The sequence below is a fragment of the Fopius arisanus genome, unplaced genomic scaffold (genome assembly GCF_000806365.1).
Source record: "Fopius arisanus strain USDA-PBARC FA_bdor unplaced genomic scaffold, ASM80636v1 scaffold00223, whole genome shotgun sequence".
NCBI lineage: Eukaryota > Metazoa > Arthropoda > Insecta > Hymenoptera > Braconidae > Fopius > Fopius arisanus.
In genome coordinates this window covers 53,614-75,529 of record NW_011887962.1, presented here as the reverse complement: position 1 = coordinate 75,529, position 21,916 = coordinate 53,614, and the positions used below count along the sequence as shown (strand labels likewise).

General features: G+C 39.1%; 2 protein-coding genes across 2 annotated transcripts in view; both read left to right on the top strand.

Annotated features, from left to right (window-relative positions):
• LOC105272627 (eukaryotic translation initiation factor 5B) overlaps positions 1 to 5,748 on the top strand; it is a 32,547-nt gene extending 26,799 nt beyond the window's left edge. Inside the window, exon 6 of the mRNA XM_011314829.1 lies at positions 5,422 to 5,748. Within this exon, the coding sequence (XP_011313131.1) occupies positions 5,422 to 5,529 (108 nt within the window). The 3' untranslated portion in view covers positions 5,530 to 5,748. The remainder of the gene's footprint in view (positions 1 to 5,421) is intronic.
• A 6,931-nt stretch (positions 5,749 to 12,679) lies between these two features.
• LOC105272626 (protein sprouty) overlaps positions 12,680 to 21,916 on the top strand; it is a 23,434-nt gene continuing 14,197 nt past the window's right edge. The window contains exon 1 of the mRNA XM_011314827.1: positions 12,680 to 13,000. The gene's annotated coding sequence lies outside the window, so the exon portion shown is untranslated. The remainder of the gene's footprint in view (positions 13,001 to 21,916) is intronic.

Sequence of the window (21,916 nt, the reverse complement as noted above, 5' to 3'; positions counted from 1 at the left end):
ATTACAATTTTTTTTCCCAGGTTACACTCAGAAAAAAAATTATCCCTCCCACATATTCACGCATTCGAAGAATTCTCAAGCCGATCAATTGAAAAAATAAAAATCAAAGTAATTTTGAATAAAAAATTTTGAATAATTTCAATCTCAAGTTCGAAATACATAATTTCAAACAGGAAGTCCTGACTTTCCCACTTTTTACGACAATTCATCATGAAGATTTAAATGAAAAACTGTTGATTAAATGTTAATTGGACAAAATGATAACCTTAATTACTGCTACACCAATTTAATTAAAAAAAAAAAACCATCCCCACATTTTTTCCCAGTGCATTTGGTTATTTCAATTTCGCACCGAGATTCCAATGTATTCACAAGGGAAGACATGTCTTCTCCTCATGTGTTAAACACGTGTGCACAACAACGAGCTCTCATCGCTCTGCCACAAGGATATGAATGTGACGAGACACGTTTTTACGTTTTTCCCTCATTCATTTTTTTCCTCACATCGCGAGAAATTCAAAAAAAAAAAATTCTAAATCCAAAAAAATCCGGAAGTGGCCGTGACGTCAGGCCGATAGTGTTGACGTTAATCATTCCAAATCGAGCAATTAGATATCATCATGAGGGGGAATTCATTAATTCAATTAAAGTGATTTTAATTGAAACCAGAAATGGGTGTGGGGGGCAATTAAAATATTGAGATGACCCGGTGCATCAAGACTCGCGAGGGGGGTCTTAGGTATGATGAAAATTAAAAAGAGGAATGAATGAAATAAATAATACACACCGGATGTAACGCACACCCACGTCTGTGGATTGCGAGTTTGCAAATTAATTCGTGCCCTCGTGGCGCCGCCCTCGCCTCTTTCTCATGGCAATCTGCTTAATGGAATTGAATCTATAGACACACCTTGCGGCCCCATCCAACTATCAAATTCTATTTAATTACTCTATTTTTATCGGATAACGGAATGCCGTATATTCCGCCACGCCGGAATACAAAAATATATTCCACTCCATTTGAGATTTATCGAATGTTAATATCATTTTTAAAAATTATTACTCTAGATCATTTGGGATGATTATATATTATTTTTTTATATTAACATTTGAAATCATTCAACTCGGGAAATAACGAGGGGTTTTGAAAAATTTTTCAAAAATTTCTTTCGGAGAATTTTTTTGTTTTCCGAATTTTTTTGTCTCATAAAAAAAAGTCTGAAAAATTTACCCGCTATTTTTTGAAAATTTGGAGGAAATATTCCTTTTACAATTTTTTTTAACCCGGGTATAATTAAAAAAAAAATCGAACGTATATCAGGAAAAGTCGGGAAAAGATGGTGAGTGCTGGGAGTTCGTGAAAAAAGTGGAACGACGAACCCACCAGGGGTGAATGGGCGCGTGAGGGGTAAGTCCGGGTGCCCTGGTTTCATTCTGGTGAGGTTCCTCCAACGGCTCAATGAAGCACAAGCTCAATGGAATACTGCAGAATGAAATCGATAAAGCCCCGAGGGGATGAATGATGCACCAATCTCATTCATGCCCAAAAAATTAATTCCAAAGTAGAAAATACCAAATCCCCTGAGTCCTAAGCAATAATTAATAATCTCTCGACAATTATTTATAAATAATAATCAACTCACTGCACCCCAAATAAATGCATTTCCAGAAGAAATTTATTTGCCCTTGGGGGTGGCAATGAACAATTGCTCGGGATTATTAATAATGTTAATAAAATTTCTGATTAAAATTCCGGAGTCATTTGGTTTAATTAATGTCTGTAATTTTTTGGGTAATCAAGTTGAGCGATCTGGTGGAATTGAGTTATCCTTGAATGAAGATGGAATTAGGGGTGAGTTTTGACCTAGTTGCTGGGGGTGGTGTTGCCGGGGGTTGATTCAACCCCGTAGACTTGTGGACCATTGCCATGGCAACGGCATCACGTCAATGGGGGCTGTTCCAGTGACCTTATTTGAGAATGAAAAAGACCCTGCTATCCAGGACACGCTCGAGTGACCTCGGGGCTATATCCGATTCAGGACAATCAGCATCCCTGAATAATCCTCTATTTTCAGGGCTCGGGGTAAATATATTTCAGTCAAGGATTGATATTATTGACTCCAGACCATTCAGGGTCTCATCCCCAGGTCTGAAGATTATACCGAGAAATTATATTTTTCAATATTTTTTTTATAATTTATAATTTTTTATCATTAAAACCACAGTAAAAAAATATTCCAAAACAAATTTTTGAAAATGAAAAATTCGAAAGTTCAAAGAAAAATTTCTGAAATTTCCCGAAATTTTTTGAAAATTCGAAAAAAATATTCCGTTTACAATTTTTTTCACCCGGGTTGTTAAATAAAAATTCAACTCTTCATAATAATTATTATGTATAAAATTGAATTGAAAATTGAGACTAACTGACTTTTTCCGGAATGAAAAAAAAAGCACTTGCAAAATGAAATCCCTGAAATCGGAGTTTGACAATGAAAAATTAGCGCAATTACAATATTTTTCGTATTCACTTAACAATTTGCCCTCCCCCATTGTACTTCACCGTATCCTGTGAAGTGATTCCCGCCTTCTTTTCATTATAAAAATGAAGTTTGAAGAAGACAAAAGCGTGAAGATAGACTTACCACGAAGGCAGGAAGTTAGATATACGCCGGAAGAGTGTAGACAGGTGGTCGCCGGATGTGCATCTTCCTTTTCCGAATGAGGCCCCGCATATTAAGGCCCCGTGACGCCGCTCGTGTATCCAAGACTATAACAACAACTCATACAGCAAAAACCTGACGGGAAAAGATGGGAAAATTAAGAAGTGCTCAGCCGAATGGAACTCATTCCTCATTCCATCAACGCCAAAAATCATTAAATCAGAGAATCAGAAGAAATTCAAATTACGGGGATAATGGGCTATTATCGTTGTCCATCTCGAGGTGTTGAAAAATTCCCTCAAGTTATTCAATTATATTCATTCTTTTAAATCAATATTTATAAATTGCATTAATTATTAATTCACGTATAATCAACGAATTTTCTAGCGAATGTTCCATAAAAATCTGGATTTCATTTTTTCCAAATTTTCAAAAAATTTCGGGAAAACTATTCAGAAATTTTTTTTTTTTTTTGAAACAAAAAAAAATTCGGAAGCAAGACAATTGTATTTTTGGGAAATAATTTGAAAAATTTTTCAAAACCTTTCCCAAAAATAAAATTGTTTGCTTCCCAATTTTTTTTGTTTTATAAAAAGAAATTTCTGAAAATTTTTCCCAAAATTTTTTGAAAATTTGGAAAAAAATATTCCGATTACAATTTTTTTTTACGCGTGATATTATTCTTGTTTAATTATTTTTTCGGTGATTTCTTTGATTTTTATTTTGATTATTAGTTTATTTATTGTTTGAACGAGAAAAAATGTTTTTGAATTGATTTCGGAAATGGTTTGTCCTCGGATGGAGTAAAAGAGCCTCCGGAAGTCCTGACGTTCCCACGGCGATCATTCCTATTATTTCTTGGTGTGCGCACTCTAATTTCTTCACGGGTTTCAAGAAAGATTTTGATGGATAAATCCGATTGCCGAGTTAAGATCCGTTTGACGGCGGGGAATATCGTCGAGGAGGATTATCCGATCAGTCAATACGTCGACGAATATCCCCCGAAATCCCTCCAATCGTCAACTCCAAGAATACGAGATAAAATCTCATTTCAATAATTTCACATCCATAAATTTGATTTTTTAATATTTTTTAATTTCTATTCTCCCCCAAAAAAAATTTATTCCACTCAAATAAAAAAATTTTCTCGATAAATAAAAAATGTACATTTAATATAAATCAAGACAATTTAATTTTCAAAAATTATTCTCTCGCTAAATATATTTCCCAAAAATACAGGGTTCAACATGACTTCACCCAAGGCCACGAGATAAGAATTCGTTATCAGAATTTCTTATCAATAGTGTCTTATCTTTCTCATTTGCTTTGAGCTTGAGGAAAATTTAATGAATGAAAAGCACTTATCCAGGTTTACATGTAGGAGCAGCTGTTGTCATTATGACAAGAGGGGGAAATGAACGAAAAAAGGAGAGAAATGGTGAGGTAAAGCGTGAAATTGTCAAAGCCGGTTTTTGGTATGTGCTTCTGGCGGTGAAGTGAAGGAAAACGGTTCGTGTCCTCCATTCATCGGGGCATTATAACGTAACGCTCTACAACTGTTTCCGTCCCCACCCGCACACACCGGAAGTCCCGTTTCATTCATGAATCGGTCACAATGCTAGTTTTACGGAGCTATTGAGGCCGACCATCTCACTCTACTGCCCCCTCGATGAATTTTTTTTATTACTAAAATAATATATTTCATCTAAAAAAAAATTTTTTATATATATTTTTATTATTCACACTCAATAGAGCAGAACAATCTCCAAAACACCACAATATCTCGGAATTGAAGGCACATATCGAATTTTCTACCAGAACATTTTTTACTGACAAAGAAGAGGTCTACAAAAAAGGTCATTATGAAAAAATCGTTATCTCCCTTCAATGTCGAGATATTGATTAAAAACTGGTCTCGACTAAAACGTAGTTATCCCAGTCCACCACTTCGCTGCAGAAACAAACAAATCTCTAAAATAAATGGACATTGGAAAAAAAAAATCCATTGGCAACGGGACGAAGGCTGTTAAACAAACCATAACCCTGATAATGTTTAGTTGGTCTATCTGAATTACCAACCCTACATGGGTGTCCAAAGTTGCGTGGGCGATTGACAAATGTCATTCGTATCCCCTCAACCCTTGTCACTCCAGGCGTGGGACGCTATCACCAGTCGATACCAGTCCCAAGGATGTTTCTTTTTATCAATAAATTCGATATCTGGACAGTTAACCCCGTTGGTAGCACCCCTAGGTCTGGTGGAATTGTGCCATCTTACGTGGGTTGAGATGAGTGGTTAAACAAGTACAGAGTACCACCAGTTGGAGTCATTCGGAGCAGTATTTAATAAGAAAAAAGTATTGGAGGGTGTTCTCCGGGGTAGCATCAGCCAACGAATCCCGTGCCAATGCGTGGGTGGTAGGGGTGGATTTTCAACTCAATCTCGAGATGAAAGGGGATCTTTCCCATTACCACGCCCCTCATTGCGTAACTAGAGATCGATATCGCGAGTTCAGTAAATTATTGAAATATTCATCCGAAAAATTCACCAACAAATTACATTCAAATTACACGAGAGTTTCATCATCTCGATGAAATTGCGTTTTCTGAAATATTTTTGTACTCCACTTCATTTTGTCTCTAATTCAATCAATCAATATTCAATCTAACGAATATTAATTAACAATTTCCATTTTCGTTACGCCTGAATTTTTTTTAAAAGAATAAATTAATAATCCATGCTGATGTCTCTCTGTTGCAGATCAGCAGGCAGAGTATAGATGCCTGCAAGGATTACTTCCGGGATGACCTGGTGAAAACGGACTGGCAATTGATGCTAGAACTGAAAAAACTCTTCCAGATCCTTTAAGTGAGACAGTGGAATCTCCAGGGAGAAGTTAAGACGTGGCCTCAACGCAATTTTCTATAGAAAAACAAATATCACGACTGGATTCCATCATGTTTAATCTGAAGAAGTAGAGAGAATAAAAAAAAATCCACAATAAAGCAATACTGCCGGCAACTCTGAAGGACCCGGAGGATCGCGATGACGAAGAAGTGAGGAAATCATCGCGAAAATCTCATGGGGAATAATCATCGCGAATGAATCAACACAAAAGAAATAATGACACCTTTGTGACGGGTGAATGAGATCAGTGATTGGTTTCCTTTTAGCACTACGTCATCCTCTTTTGACCTTCCTCACTCAGTTCATTCGTGTTTAACTATTTTCCGTGCAATTCCTTCTCTATCAATCACAATTTGTTCCACGATACGTCATGCCTCATTTTTCCCACTCACGTCATATCCATTAATTGTAAATAACCGAGTCCCAATGAATCTTTTCTCTTTGAGAGTTATTAAATCATTGAGTAACGAGACAAATGCTGAAGGGCCCCATGAGGTACTTAAGCTTTTCGATGATTCAGGAATTTTTTAACACCTCTGGGATGACAACAGCCAGTGGACACCTGTCAATCATTGTTTGATACAAAAATCTGTTGATCAATCAACATTTATACTTTTTGGTTTATTTGTATGGGGCACGAGAGGTGGAAACAATTCGCTGTGATATATTCTTTTTGGGGTTTTTTGGGGGGAATTTGGCGAATTATTTCAATCTTTCACGCATGAGATAATAAATTTAATGATTCAAGTCAGATTGAGGTTTTATTCTTATTTTTATCGAGTGCCACGTCGTTGTCATGGATTTGTCAGCTGATGGGGCGGAGTCTGGGGGACTACAGGTATTTCAACGATTGGTGATTCGAGTGTGGGCTGTTATCGTTGCGGAAGTCATGGTGATAAGGGAACGATGACTGGGGAATTAATTTGTTGTGAAAATATTCAACTGTTGGGGGCGGAGATAAAGGGGATTAAAGTTGTTTGGGAGAAATCCACTGGGAATTGTGGGTGAGCACTTCCGGCTTTATTTCAGGATCGTTTTTTTCTTTTTTTTTTTTAGAATGTTTTTTTCATATTTTTCTTGCTGTGCCACGACAAAGGACTTTTGATTTGCGGATACTGTTTCTTCGTGGCACGTTTTACGGGTTGGGATACTTCCTGCTTCCGGATTTAGGATGAATGGCAGAGGAAACTTGAGCGACTCACATTGTCCCCTTTTATTTCCTTGGGTCGAGTAACTTTAGTCATTCTCGTCGCAGGAGAATATTTACTATGGTAGAAATGAGAGCTGGATGGCGTTGAGATTGCAGGGCTTTTCGGGATCGGGAACGGAACGCATTTTTTTTTTCATTTTTTTGAGGAAAAACAACGACAGGGAATTTATCAGTGGAGATTCTAGGATTAAACCGGTTTTGCTGCAGGAAATTTCTGATAAATAATTTATCTCGTGATGACGGTTTTGTTGAGGTAGGCATTGGAAATTTTCCGAGTGGGTACTTGCGCTGGAAAAATTCCCGGGGATCGACGAGAATTCATTATTCACGGAATTTCGTGTATTTCGCAATTTCCTGATTTTTTCAGTATCGATTTATCTCGAAAAATAAAGATTATAAAAAAAATGTCAGAGGAACTTTTTTCTCGGAAATTTAATCAGCTACAAAAAAGTTCCTCTTCGCTTCCACCTGAAATGGACAGATTTCGAGAAATATAATCGTAACTAAATTTAAAATCCGATGATTAGAAATTCTTCTTTGCCTTTTAATTAAAATTCCTAGAATAAATGTTTAATGGATAACGAATAATAATAGAATAAAATTTCCAAATGGATTGAATAAAAATGAAAAACCGCGTAAACAACTCAATCTTCCAATATCACATAATTACACATTTATCAGTGCTGAGACTGAAAATGAATCAGCACTTGATCTGCAGCGGCACGGAAAAATCGTACGAGTGAAAAAATCGATTTCCTGTTAGCGAAGACGGCAATCATTCGGAGGGTCATTGATGCGAATCAGTAGTAATTTAAAAAGCACGAGTTTCCATGAATGAGAGAATCGATTTCAATGGTCTCAGTGAATGAATTGACGTGAAAAAAAATGAGTGACGGGGCAAAGTGAAAAAAACCAACGGATCGATGATAAAAAAAAAAATATGTACAACACATTTGCACGATTTGACTTACATAAGGCCAACCAACAGGCATAATAAGGCCTTTACCAGTTACGAGGCGTTTCCGTCTCCACTCGGCCTTCCTCGTTCATTCACGCAATACTAGATTATCAGCCTATCAGTCCAACAAATAGTACTCATTCACGACAAAGTTATAAAATTGTTGACCTGAACAATTTTCTTGGTAACAATAATTACGGGTTTATGGGATGTTTCTGCTTTTCCCAGAACTCCATCACATTATTTTTTTACTCATCATACCACGTCACTCAATCCTCCAACAACTAATTGGTCATTTATAATAGTACTGATTCATATTTACGAATATCTGATATTTTATAATATTCGAAACATCAAATGATTCATCAGTGAAGAAAATTCGAATTGAAAATTTAAGTTCACTTGATATTTTAATGGTAAATTTTTAATAAAGTGGTTTTTTGAGGGGATAAATAATGAGTTTACCTGAAATTTCACATGCAATCGTGGAATTGTGGAATTATGGAATTGTGGAATTGTGGAATTGTGGAATTGTGGAATTGTAGAATTGTGGAATTATGAGAGGACGAGATGTGATGTGTCTCGAGTCACAGAAATGTGTCATGTCCTTGCTTGAGTACAGAGCAACGAGAGAGGGAGTGAGAGGCGATTTGAATGTACGAGACAGAAGTATTAAAGAGTTAGGTAGCACACGGTTACACGCCAGGCGGAGCTCAATGAATGCACGTCATTTCGAGTCATTCATATATCCGCAGGTTGTCCTCGGAGCGTTTTGCCTCGTTCTTGCTTGCGTATATGCGTACAAGGGGCAAGAGGCGTTCAAGGATTCAATGGCGTGACCATTACACGAAAGCCCCCAGTGTTTCACATCATTTTCATTATATTTTTTCACCACCAGTCACTCATTCCCCGAATTCATCATTATCCATCGAGTCATTCCACCGGAACTCCCACCACTTAGAATCGTTTATTAATATTTCATCATTTTCCCAAGACGTTTTTTTTCATCTCAAGAAATCAATCTGCAGTTTTTTTATAATTAATTAATAATTCGTTTATTAAAATTGAGCTGAAAAATTATGCGGGCAGGTGATAATTTATGGAGAATAATTTTCTGGGGAAAGTGTTAGAAAGGATAGAAATAATATCGAAATCTTCTTGAAAGTTTAGTCAAGTTTCTCGGGCATTCTGGCCAATTGGCTCGAGGCTAATTAATTAATTACCACTGGTCAAGGTTTACTGCTACTTGAAAACACTTGAATTTCGTTTTGAGGAATGACTCCAAGGTTTTATTATTTGATTTTCTTGGCGTATTCCCATGAAAATCAGTGAGTCATGGTGACATTTCCGTGTTTCATCTCGTAAAATCGAGTAACCGCTCTCACTAATGCAATAAAATAGATGAAATTTTAATTAAAAGTCAATTCCACTGGGACAATCGTCCACCAATGTCGATACTATTTTAGATCCATTTCTGAAACCAATTTAACCGGTGGATAATGGAAGAACAGGATATTGCAATATCGATATCGTAACCAATTTTGCACTGACTCGAGTCCTCAAACCGTTCTATTTCTGTCTCTTCTCCATATTCCAATATTTCCTTACCCATCAATTTATATCAAATTTTTCATATAAAAATCGGTCGTCAAATTGCAGAAAAGGTAAAAAATAATATATTTTCCAAATCGAGAATTAATTAAATAAATTGAAAGAGAGATTTTTCATTAAATTCGAATTAAATCAATCGATTGGTACTCGATACTTTGCCAATTTATTCTCAAAGATATTTGCAATCGTTAATTGATCTTGGTTTGAATATTTAAAATAATTTTTTTTGTTCATGTTTTATTTTATGGGGTAATCTGTACTGAGATTTACTTGGAATATTCGCAGATTCCCCCGAACACAGGAAAATCAATCCGAGCATTGTGCAGCATCTAAAAATAAAGTTCACGATACACAGTATATTGGTGCATTTGAAAGGTGAGATATTTAAAGGGTGGAAAAACCGTTGGACGACACACGTTGATTCTCAAATAGTGTCATGTGTACTTCTGAGGGCAGTAACACAACACCGGAATGAAACCCTAAGTTCCCATCTCCCACGAGAATTAATTAAAAGGAATGAAGCAATTGAAAAAAATTCCATGTTTACAAATTAATGGAAGTCGTCATGAAATCGAAAAAAATCTCAATCGATTTTTCACCGATGGAAAATTGGCAGGCTTTTCTGAGAAAAAAAAAACGCCACCAATTCTCCTCAAATTGATTTATTACGAGCCATAAAAGAATCCCCAGTCAGGCGATCCATCAGGGATCGGGTGTCTGAAAAATATCAGAGAAAAAAAAAGCGATGACCGGGGTACCAGGCGAGGTAAATTCCGGCCCTGAGCCTGCACAATACGAGTATGAATGAAGTATCGCGTCTGGCCTACGGTAACAGCTACGGGGGACGGGGATTGTTAAAGGTGTGCGGAAATTGCAGCGGTGGAGCACACGACCGCTGGTTATCCATAGAAATCCGCGAAATCCTCTGGAACACCATAAAACCCTTCCTCTAGCGATGCACCAGTCACAAAATGCCACGGCCGAGAGTTAAAATCACTGGTCATTTGAATTTCCCGCGAAAAAATCCCTCGACAAAATGGCGTGCGAACTGACAAGATGGCCGAGCGCACGAGTGAAAACACCGGGGGTGTACTGAAGTCATTCTATACAATATAGAAATGTTAAATGAAGTCTTTATTAATTCCTCCACTTCTCATCAGGCCCAAAAATAAAAAAAATGGAAAATAAAAATTTTTTCTATCACTTAGGATTTATTCCACTCCCTGAACCCTCATCAGGGGACGCCTCAACTTTAAAGGGGATGTACGATGCCACAAGACCCCGACGCCTGCCTACGGCCCTGGCCCAGCGCACAGCCACGACATGGCCGCCGAGGCCAGCTGAACTTCCAAGCTGCATCCTCCCCCTGGCCCCTCACCCAATCCTCCCCAAAAATCCCCACACGAAAAAAAAAAAAAAAATCCCTGAACACCTCCCCCGACAAGACGTCCACCCGAAAATCCACCGAAAGCCCGAAAAAAAAAATCAGAATGGGATTTCAACGAAAACCCGGTGAGGGCAACCCAAACCTACTTGACCCCTCCGATCCTCCCGTTTGCCCCTCAAGGATCATTGGCCCCGCGTTCCGCAAATCTCGTGAAAACCAATGTAGAAAAAAAAAAATAAAAATAAAAACGTAATCTCTTACAAAAACAGTGCGACCTGTGCAGAGAACATTTAAAAAGCCATCGGAGGGGGAAATAAAGACGACGATACATCGGTCGGGGTGGTGGGTCGGGAGGGCGAGGGGAGGTAGATGGGAGTAAGGGGCCACGCTATTTCTGTGGTCGTAGGGGCCGACGGTATAAAATAAGCAGTGAATGAAGGAGCCTGTTTACTGGCGGGAGACGACGGCCTACGCGATCGCCGTTCTCTTCGTTTTACTTCACTCTCTACCTCATCCCTGGCCCCCCAGGTCCCCCTGCCTCGCCCACCTTATGCCCCTCGTCCCCCCAACATCAATTCTTTCATCCTTTTTCCCCTCTGCAACTTTATGTTTCTCTTGGACAAGAGGTAATTCTCACTGTCTCACTCTCACTCATGCACGATCATGTGCTTGACTGAGGGAGAGAGCCACGCGCATGCGCATATAACGTATTACAGAGGTGCAACGACAGAGGCAACTGCGGGGGGGAAAGGCAAGAGGGTGGGGGAGAGCTGGAGGGCGACAGGCTTCCGTAAGAGTGGGGATACCCAGTGTCGAGCTACGAACGTCGAACAGTGTGCGAGGAGCGCCTGCGAGGTTGCCATCGGTTTTTCTTTAACTCTCTCATTTTTTACGTAAAATTCAACATTTTTTTCTTTCCTCGCGTTACTCTTATTATTGTTTATCCAATCGCCCCGTAACCTCACTTGACTCGGACAAATGAAGTGTCGACTGTTGTTTGATTGATAAATTCATGTGATACACGGTTATTACCGTAAAAACAAAAGACGACGAGAAGAATAAAGTGCGTTACGCTGGGGTTAAAACCCGAAGTGTTGTCGGTTGATACTTCAGGCCCAGGTGCCTGGGATCTAGTGAATGAGGATTATTATTCTGAGAGTTAATATTTAAAAAATTTTTTACAACGTCATTTCTTTTTGTTCTCTCTCTCATCCGGATAGTGCGGTGAGGATTTAACTGAGGATTTAATGAGCGAGATACGACGGGTGAATGTCCACGAGTGTTGTAGTTTTTTTTTCAGTGAAGGGGGGCACATGTATTGAGAGGAGGGGAGATGTGCTGGCGGATGGAGAACTGAATTGTTGGCATTTGTTGGATAATTGCAAATTGGAGTGAGAGAAAGAAAGAGAGAGAGAAAGAGAGTGAGAAATAAAGGGCCCCGAAGGATTGGGACAGTTTAGCGGTTTGGTGAGGGTGTATTTCCTTTTGGATAAATCGCCTCTCGCTTTACCACCTTTACTCCATTGCCCTCCTACCTCCCCCCCATCTCCTTGCCCAACCCCCTTTTCTGGTGAGGATCGTGCATTGTTGTAAACTCCTCTCTATTCCCCGTTGAAAAACGAAGGAGAGTTTATCGTGGCTCAACGACGGGGCTCGAGGAGCCGCCTCGGGATTATCGTGTGGTGCGCGCCGCGTTCACGCGCTGCGCGTACCGATCATCTCCCGGTGGGTGAAGTTATTATTATTAACGAGAGTACTTCAAGAAAAAAAAGAAGACGGAGACGAATGACGAGTTGAATTGGAGGGATTGTTTGTGCAGTTCTTGTTTATTATTATTATTATTTTTTCCGTTATACCGGTGGAAACATTTTTTTTTTTCTGTCAACGGGATTTGGGGGTGAGGAGTGTGTGTTCCTCGGGATAAGAATAATTTAGCTGCGGTGAATTAATAAGTGTGGAAGTGTGGATACCTTGGACTGTACCCCGCCACCGGCGCTGCCCCCGCGGCGCCCGCCCTGGCCGCCAAACAGTGAACTCAGTGCAGCAACACTCAGGAGCATTGGGGTAGCTGCTGCCTCGGTTTGTCCTAGTTCAAGTTCAAGTTGCTGTGCTTCGTCAACTGCATCGTCACCTGGGACAACGAGGGGTAGACAGGGGACTGTGGCGAGGTGCAATCCACCAGTGAGGTGTCAACAGACCCCGCCGCCACCCCCGTCACTCGTACCGCCACAATACCCAGCACCACCCAGACCGCCAAGTCGAAACGGTGAGTTTTCTTTTCATCCTTTATTTTTATTTTTTACATATTTGAAATTCGAATGAAAGGGGGAATCCAATTTTCTGATCGTTTTTTTTTGTACCGCCAAAACCGCTGCACCGCCAGTTTGAACCGGTGATGGCATTATTTTTGATATTTGTTTGATATTGCATTGAGAGATGCGAGAACGAGGAATAAGATAGAAAGATATTTTGACTTTTTTGTCGCCAGAACCGCCAGAACCGCCAGACCGTCAGGTCAAACCGGTGTGGCAATAGGTTTTTCGTTGTCGGTGTGTGTTTGTTTGGAAGAAGTAAAACGGGGACATGTGGTCGTGACTTTTGACATTTTTTTGTATCCGTGAAACCGCCCGACCGCCAGGTCGAAACAATCTAGACGTGATTTTCCATTTTTCAATGGAAATCGAACGAAAATATGATTTTTTCGAGGAGCGAATACCGATATGACAAGAAACCGTAACGGACTGGGTTTATTTCTGTTGTGATCGATCCCAGAGAATGCAAGAACACTTCAGAAAATAATTGGCTCGAGTAAAAACTTATTTGTCTGTATTTGATAGTTGCAACCGTTAGGCGGTAGTACTCTCCATTAGTTTATAATTCTGGTACGGGTAAACGAGAGGAAATCATAACGATCTCAAACGATTCGCACAGTGCAAATCGTGAGGGATGAATTTTAGAGAATTTTTTGAATAATAAATCCTACGGGGAAAACATGCGACATTCCTCGGGACTTTAAAATCAACCGAATCACGGCTTAACCCACTGGACTTTCACCAAATCATCGTGAGTCATTGACAAAACGTCTCGGTCTTCTGCTTCATTTTTTTTTTCTTTTCGGGGCCGTTGACACTGTTCTAAAATAACAACCCACTGCAAACATTTTCCCCTCCCATGGAAATGAAGAAATAAATGAGTCATTTCGTGATGTTTGTTACCAAACAACAACGGGAGGTAATGGAATTCCATTGACTCGTCAATTTTTATCATGTACTATCGATATTTAAACTCCAAGTCACGAGTTTTATCTTTATTTTCCTGCACTTTAACCAAAAAAACATCAATGCCCTCAGCCACTCAACTCTAATCACCCAAATGCGATTGAATCTTATGAATGAACTCCACGGAAATTATTTCAATCCAGTCAATAACTCGACATTTTCTTTTTTATTTTTTTCAAAAATATTTCTTTCAACTTTTGAAACGATCTCTGCTCATTCAAATCGCCTCCTACAGTTTCGCGTTATCACTGATTGAACAGGTTCTCGCCCCCTTTTCCCCTCGCAGTAAAAAACACAGGGGGGGAGGCGGGAGGGGTGGGTGAAAGGAACTAGTGGGGGGATAAATTCAGTAGTTGCATTGGGATTTACCCACGAGAAGCCAGCAATGAATGAAACAACTTTGAGATAGAAAGCCACGAGAAAGTCTCGAGAGCCCTCCCCTCTAACCCCTCTCTCCTCCCGCCACCCCCCTTTCTCCCCTCCGTCATTCTCACTTCCGTTCTCGTAGTTGCTCACGACGTGCACAGTATTTCTTTCTCGATTCACATTGTGATTCAGTTTGCTATCATGAAAAATGTTTGTGAATGCAAAAAAAATGTCTAATTTTCATTTTTTTTTTCTTTTTTTTTTTTAAATTGCGTGAGTTAGATCACGTTAAATGCGCAGACGCAGCACGAGGGGTTGGCCGAGGGGAAGGGAGGTGGAATGAGGGGACGTGGGCAATGGGGCGATGGGCGGCGGGTGGGGAAAGGGGGGAGGAGAAACCGGGGCGGTCGCATGAATGAAACTTGCAACCCACCGTATTTTCACGTAACGCGCATGCGCACCGGTGGATTTAGATGAATCGTATTTTGTAATTTTTTTTTTTGGTTTGCTCATAAAAATTTTCGGTACCTCATTTATTTTTGCAGAATGTCAGTGTATTTTAGAAATCGCAGAAATTGCGATTAAATTATAGAAATGAGTTATTTATTGGTTAATTAAAATTGTTTAGTCCTCGAGGGGAATGTTTTTTAGCAATTCGTTTATTTATTTATTTCGGTTTTCGGTATTATGATATTTAATTTTTCAATATTTTTTTTTTTTGTAATTTTGGACTAGCTAGTGATAGTCAATAGAATATTTATTTATTTCATTTATTCAGTAATTTTCATTGGTTATTTCAATTCTTGCGGATCTGCTTTTTTTAATTTTTCTATTGTACATGGTGGGGAGAAACATGTGGTCATGATTGCGGTGTTTGAGGTTAAGTTGTTGAGGGATACCATGTGTCCTCTACTTCCGGTTGAGAGGGACAGGTGGATATATTTGGCAGCAGTTGCGTGGCTTCACGATTTTTTTTTATGAATGAGTCCTGTTGAATGCATTATTTCAATGGATTTATTAAGAAGGCCCGTTGAATTATTTGACGCGTGTAGAGTCGAGACATTTGTTCAATCGTTTTCAATAAATATATATCACAGGTTAAAGCATTTTCTATCAATAGAAATCACAAGAGATAATAGGTTAGTAGTGGTTCAGTAAATAAAAAAATTTTCCCAAAATAAATAGTTCATCACTGGTCATGAGTTGATCCTGTGATGATCTTGATAAATTCAGTTAATAATTACTCTAGAATTATCCGTTACGACCTCCAAATTTTTTCAAATACATCTTATCACGAGATTCATTTCATAATAAGATATCAAATCAAAATTGTCGTAAAATATGAATGATTATTTCATTTTAATGTCAAGAAAAGTCAGATAAATGAATCATTCGATGAATACAACGTGACATGGCAGTGAAGAGAATGGTAGCTGACAGAATACGTTTGTCCAATTTTTTTTAAAAAAAAGAGGATCGTGAATTTTTTCGCAACATGCGACCAAAGCTCCTTCAAGCTCACCGCTATCTCTGTTTTGCCAACCCCGTTATCTCATTGCCCCTTCCACCTCGTATTTGACTCTTTTCACACAGAATTTACCCCGTGGAGAGAAAGAGAGAGCGATCTACATTCATCATTATGTGTTCGTCACGTCATATCCGGTCTGCGTGTCCGTTCGGTTTATCGTGCGGCCCCCGGTCGTATTTAAATTCTCGCTCTCTCTCTCATTTTTCTTTTTCTTTCTTTTTTTTTTTACTGGAATTATGATTATTTATCTTGAGTCTCCCTACGAAATTCGGGTGTTATCTGGCCACCGTTGAAACATCTTCCTGGTTGTTATTTGACCGATCTCGAAAAAATGCTTCTATTTTCGAGGATTTAATTCTTTCCCCAAAAATTATTATTTATTAACGAAAAATAATGAAAATGGAAGATTTATCAATTCTGCCAAGACACGCACGTGGATTTTGGATAAAAATACCGAAACGTTGAGAATTCGTTGTTTATGAGAAAATTCATTGAGCAATTCATAAAAATTCGTAACAATTCCGCGAAATTATTCACAGATGAGAAAAAAATTTTTTAATCTCATTCAATATTTGTCGGTGTGTGAGTGGTTCATTCATTATCAAATAGAAAATATAGAAAATAAAGTGGATGAACGAGATATCGTGGGTATTTGACGGTAACTAAAATAACTCAGCGATTTACCGTGAACGAATGGGTTGTGGGTGGGTGGGGGAGGGAGGCCACATGTTTTCTCTCGGTGCATCCGAAAATAGATTTTTTTTTCGTGGTATGCGTGCCAAGTGGTGTGACACGAACCACCGAAGTTTCCAAGTCCTTCTCTAGAGACAATTTGTCCTTTATTATTATCGTTATTATTATTATTTATGGGTGGAGGGGGGGTTATCTCCAGGACGCGTGTTGGTGGAACCAGTTGGCACTGGGTGGAAGTGGGTGGGACATTCCACCGGATTTGAAAAAGAGAAATATCCGATGGAATATTAATTTATCCCTAATCCCAAATAATCCCGAGTCTCCGAATTTCTTAACAACAAAATATCATACGAGTAGTGAACAGCAGTTTTAATTTTTATCTTTATCGAGTTTATTTTTATAGGAAAAAGCATAAACGTTTTATCCGCAAATGCTGAAAGAACATTTTATAGCGTCAGTCGTTTTTTCCTCACCTCGTGGCAATAATTCAAGCTCGGGGAGAGAGAGAGAGAAAAAAAAAAGAATCCAGAGAGAGATGAAATGACGGCTGAGTGAGACAAAACATTTTCTTTCAGGTCGTAAACACGTGATGTCACACGCGGTTTTCATTGATAACTCTTCGGTGTGTGTTTAGTCGGGAGTGAATTAACGCTCGTGTCTTCTCTCGTGTAAACACCAGCTGAGAAAAGTCGCGGTTGCAGTTGAGGAAAAAACGAATGTGTACGAATAAGAGGTTTTCTTGTTTTTCTCGTTTTTAAGTCAAGGACATTGAAAATTCATACCTCACATTTTTTTATTAAAAAAAAATGAATCTATGCTAAGAAAATTTATAACAAAATATTTTTTCGACAAACGAATATTTTGAAAAACCCAAATTATTTAAATTCAATATTTATGCTTGTTTAATTATTTTATTTGAATTTTTTAATGAGCTATTAGACATGTATTCTTTGAATTTTTTTGGTGACTCTTTGTTGCATCTGGATTTTTTTTTTTTTGAGAGGGGATTAATTGAGTGAGTGGGCAATTCATGATTTTTTAATTTGAAGGGAGTGAGGGGGAAATTCTTTGACGTGGAAAATTTAAGAGCGTGGAATAATGAATGGTTTTTCCTGGAAATGCAGTGACTGGAATTTTCTCGCCTTGATCACCAAGCCGCGAACGAATTAATTGATACGCGTAATTATTATCACGGGTTACCACTTCAAGAAACTTGGATGATAATAATAATCGTGACCGGTGGTACACGATGCGGAACGGAGACACTCCAGATCTCAAGCGATTCGCTTGTAACGATAAATTTTTTTTCAATGCTAGTTGAGGAAAAATTGTTGAAGTATTGGGGTTATGGTTTTATGGATCGCGAGGGAGAAAAATTGAGGGTGTTCAGGTCGTTTTTTTTTTTTTGGGAAATTAATGAATGATGTTGAATTGTTGGGTGAGATTTTTCGTGAATTTTTCACTCAATGGAGGTTGAAAAAAAAATGCCAAGGGGTGCCAAAAGCAGCCACGCAAGCACGTCGTGTGAATAGCGTCTGGAGGATATCCGGTGTTGCATGTCTACACCCCAATTCTCCTCCCCTTTTTTCCTACTCATTGCATCTCTAGTGCACTCTGCATCCCCTCAAGTGCACCTCAAGTACCCGACGTGTCCACTTTATTCTATTCGAATCATGCGATTCCTACCGATAACTATTAAATCTTCATCCCGACAGAATCTTTGTAATGACCTTTTTTGTCGACTCTTTCAAGGGCTACAAAACAGGTTATTACAAAAATTTAATTATCTCCTTCAGTTTCGGCGATACTTCGGAAAAACTAACTCGAAAATACGAGTGATCTCCTTTTACCACTCCCATGCGCAATTGCTTAGGCTAGCTTCGCTCGAAAAGTATTGAAGATACAGGAAAAAAGTTGAAATAAAGAATGTTCATTGTATTGAGTTGGAGATATTCGCTCCTATGGACTTTTTCTGTATCTGGATTATTTTTCGAGATATTCTGATTTCAAATTCCGTGTCTCATGCGTACGAGAGGAATAAAAATTCTTCCGCCCTTTTGATACACATGAGGGGGTATTATGTGTAAATTATCTCTCGTTAACGCGGTCTTATCACCGCCCCCGAAATTCCCACTAATAAAATTGTTTCTAGCCATTCGGTAACCCCGCAGGGATCATCGATGACCCCAAAAAATTTCCACAATTTTTTCCCCATTCGACAAATATCATAATCTTCTCCCCAATTGAACTATTCCACCAATTTCTCAAATAAAAACCAAAAAAATCCTGAAACATCTCCCAGAAACCCCAAAAAAATTGCAGCCCCCTAAAAATACATAATTCACCCTAAACCAAAACCAAAATTCGCGAATGATTACGATTACTCTCGACACAGATAAAATTCTCAATATAAAATACCCACAGCGATTCCATTTGCCTCTCAAAAATTCTAAAATTCACGTGAGACTTAAATACCTTGACAGGCTTCCATTTTCATCTCATACATTTTCATAATAATTTCACAAATGAATTCTGGAACTTCGGCGAAAATCTCCTGATGCAAAAATGAAAAAAAAAACTGGAATTCCCATGGAATTTGGAATTGACTTTCCATCGAAAATGGAGAGAAGGTGCCCTGTGCCCCCGATGATAGTCCGTCCCTGTCTGGTCTTTGTATTCGTTGTATCCGGCGTGCCTCCAACTCTTGCCTGATGTCTTGGTAGTTGTTCCCCTCACCCTCGAGGATCTCCAAGTCGGCCAAGTCTCCAGTTCCTTCTCCTCTCCTCCACCTCCTCCACCGCCTCTTGGTGGAGCACTACGAGTGTGTGAGTTCATTCATGTTCACTGGTTGACCACGTGGTGGGGGGGTAAAAGTGTCTCCCCAATTGGTGTGTGTATCGGGTTTGGGAAGAAGGCGCGTAAGTGCGGGAGCCAAGCAGAAACAACCACCAACAGGTCGCCACTGACTGGAATCACCGCTGTCAACCCAATATACAATAAGAAAAAGGAGAATCGTTTCGTCCGCTGTCTCACATCCTCTGCCTCCTTTAGCTCCTTGACCTCCTCATCCTCCTCCTCGATCTCCTCCTACTTTGGCTCCTTTAACTCTTACCTCGTCTTTCTCCTCCAGTCCCTCTTCCTCTTTCTTCCTCCTTTTTCCTCTTTTTTTTTCCTCTTTCCTCCTCTCTCTTCCTTCAACTCTTGTACCTCCTCTTCCACCTCCCCTTCCTCTAGCCCCTCTTTCTCCTTTTTTCCTCTTTTTTCCTCTTTTTTCCTCCTTTTTCCTCCTCGAGCACTCGCTCCCCCCATCGTCCTATTCTCCCGTATTTTCTTCTTATTCCACATCTCCTCATCTTCTCTTCATCCAACACTGGACCCAGAATCATCTCTCCTTTTTCAACACTCGGGTCCTCGACTCGGTGAAACCAGCTGAGAGCTCTCGTGGTCAAACCGTAAAACAGCGGGGCACTTGGATTTTTTTCAGAGGAGATGTTTTTATTTATTCGTGGGGGGGTGCCAGCGAGGTGGGAGGGGGTGTATCAGGGGGAATTGAGTGCCGAGTGGTTTTTCGAATTTATTTTATCAAGACCAGGGGGTTTACACTTCATCCGGTGGTGGAACTGGTTTTCTCTGATTGCTGGGGAAATTCGAGGAAATCGGCGGTGGTACTCGCTTAGGTGATTTGTCATTTTTTGGACCCAAGAATGTTCTTCCTTTTTTTTTATGTGTTTACGGATCATTGGCTGGGGAATTTATTTTTAGGATCGCTCAGAGTTTTGTGGAATGACGAGGGATTTCAGTTCGGCTGACCGGATTGAGGGATCAAAATCGGAGTAAATAGGGAAGTAATTCATCATTTGGGAATTATGTGGAGCGTTGAGGATAGGGGAAAGTAATCGAAGCATGATGAATTAATTGTATTTCCTGAAAAAATTCAGTTGTAAGTCCTTAAAGTTAATTTTAATTGAAGTTCATTCAGTGGAAAGGGAAGCAAGAAGGGAAAATCGATAGAAAACGTGCAATTGGATTCAACCCCGTAAATTATGATGTAAAAGCCTTTTTTTTTTTTATAAACCTGAAGACATACATGTACTACATATATATTCAGGGGATTCAGTTGTAACTGGATGAGTGATAGATAGTAAAAATATAAACTGATGAGCTGAACGAAAAATCGAGGAATTCGTGATGTTTGTTCGTTGAAATCTCGAATACTTGTTTCTCCTGGTGGTAACGATCTGCGGTGTGACATCTGTTTTGGAAAAAGAGATTCCAAAGAGAGGACAGAGCAAAAAATGAAAAAACAGGCATTTTTTTTTTTGTGTCGGTTGGTCTTGAGAAAAGGCTGGGCCCCCACGCGGTGATTCTTCCACCAGATGTCAATTCCAGTTTCTCCGTCTCGTCTACGATATTCATTCAAATGACTCGGGATTATAATCATTGCCAGAAGATTGAATAAATGATGGAGGGACGTGGAATCCATTTCCAGTCGATAATTCATCCTGTTATGATGAATCGATTGAAGTTGGGAAGTGCCAGTTTAAAAACCTCGTTTTGCCACTTCGATGGCTCGACTCAATGTTAATTGAAGACTCACATTTCTTGCGGAAGGAATAAAACATGTTGTGAAGCAGTTCAAGTCAACGTTTTCACAATGAATTGTAGATTTCTTATTTCTTGGCACCAACTCCTGGAGGCAAACATCCGAGGTACAATTCTTACGTCTCTCGGGAAAAATCGGTTCAATGAACGAACGATATATTTTCCATTTGTCCAGTGGATGTTAACAAATTCATACATCCGATTTTTATTTATTTTCCCGTGATGCGAAAAATGTTTTTCGGAATTGAAATGGAGAAAAATCAATGGATTGAGAAATTCGTGTCATGTTAATACGGAAATTATCGGGTTTTCGGGAAATTTCTCTGCATCTGACGGGAATAGCGAATTTTTCGTAATGACTGATTTTGTGGAGGTGATTGAGAGGTATAAAAAAGGTTCTTATGAATATTTCGATATCTTTTATGGATCCGGAGGTATTTCCCGAAATCGGTAAATAAATCTGCTGACTAATTGAAAAACTTCGCAGGGCTTTTCCATGAATATCTTGGAAATTACAATAAATACTAGAATTTTCGTCATAACCTTTTTTATAGGGCTAATCAAGAGGCACAAAAAAGGTTCTCATAAAAATTGAGATATCCGAGCTATGTGAAGTTGGCATCGAAGTTTGAAAAATCTAACTTTTTTTTGTTGGTTTGGATTGTACTCATTGAGTACTTGAATGTACCCTGTGCACTTTTTTTTGTACCCTCTT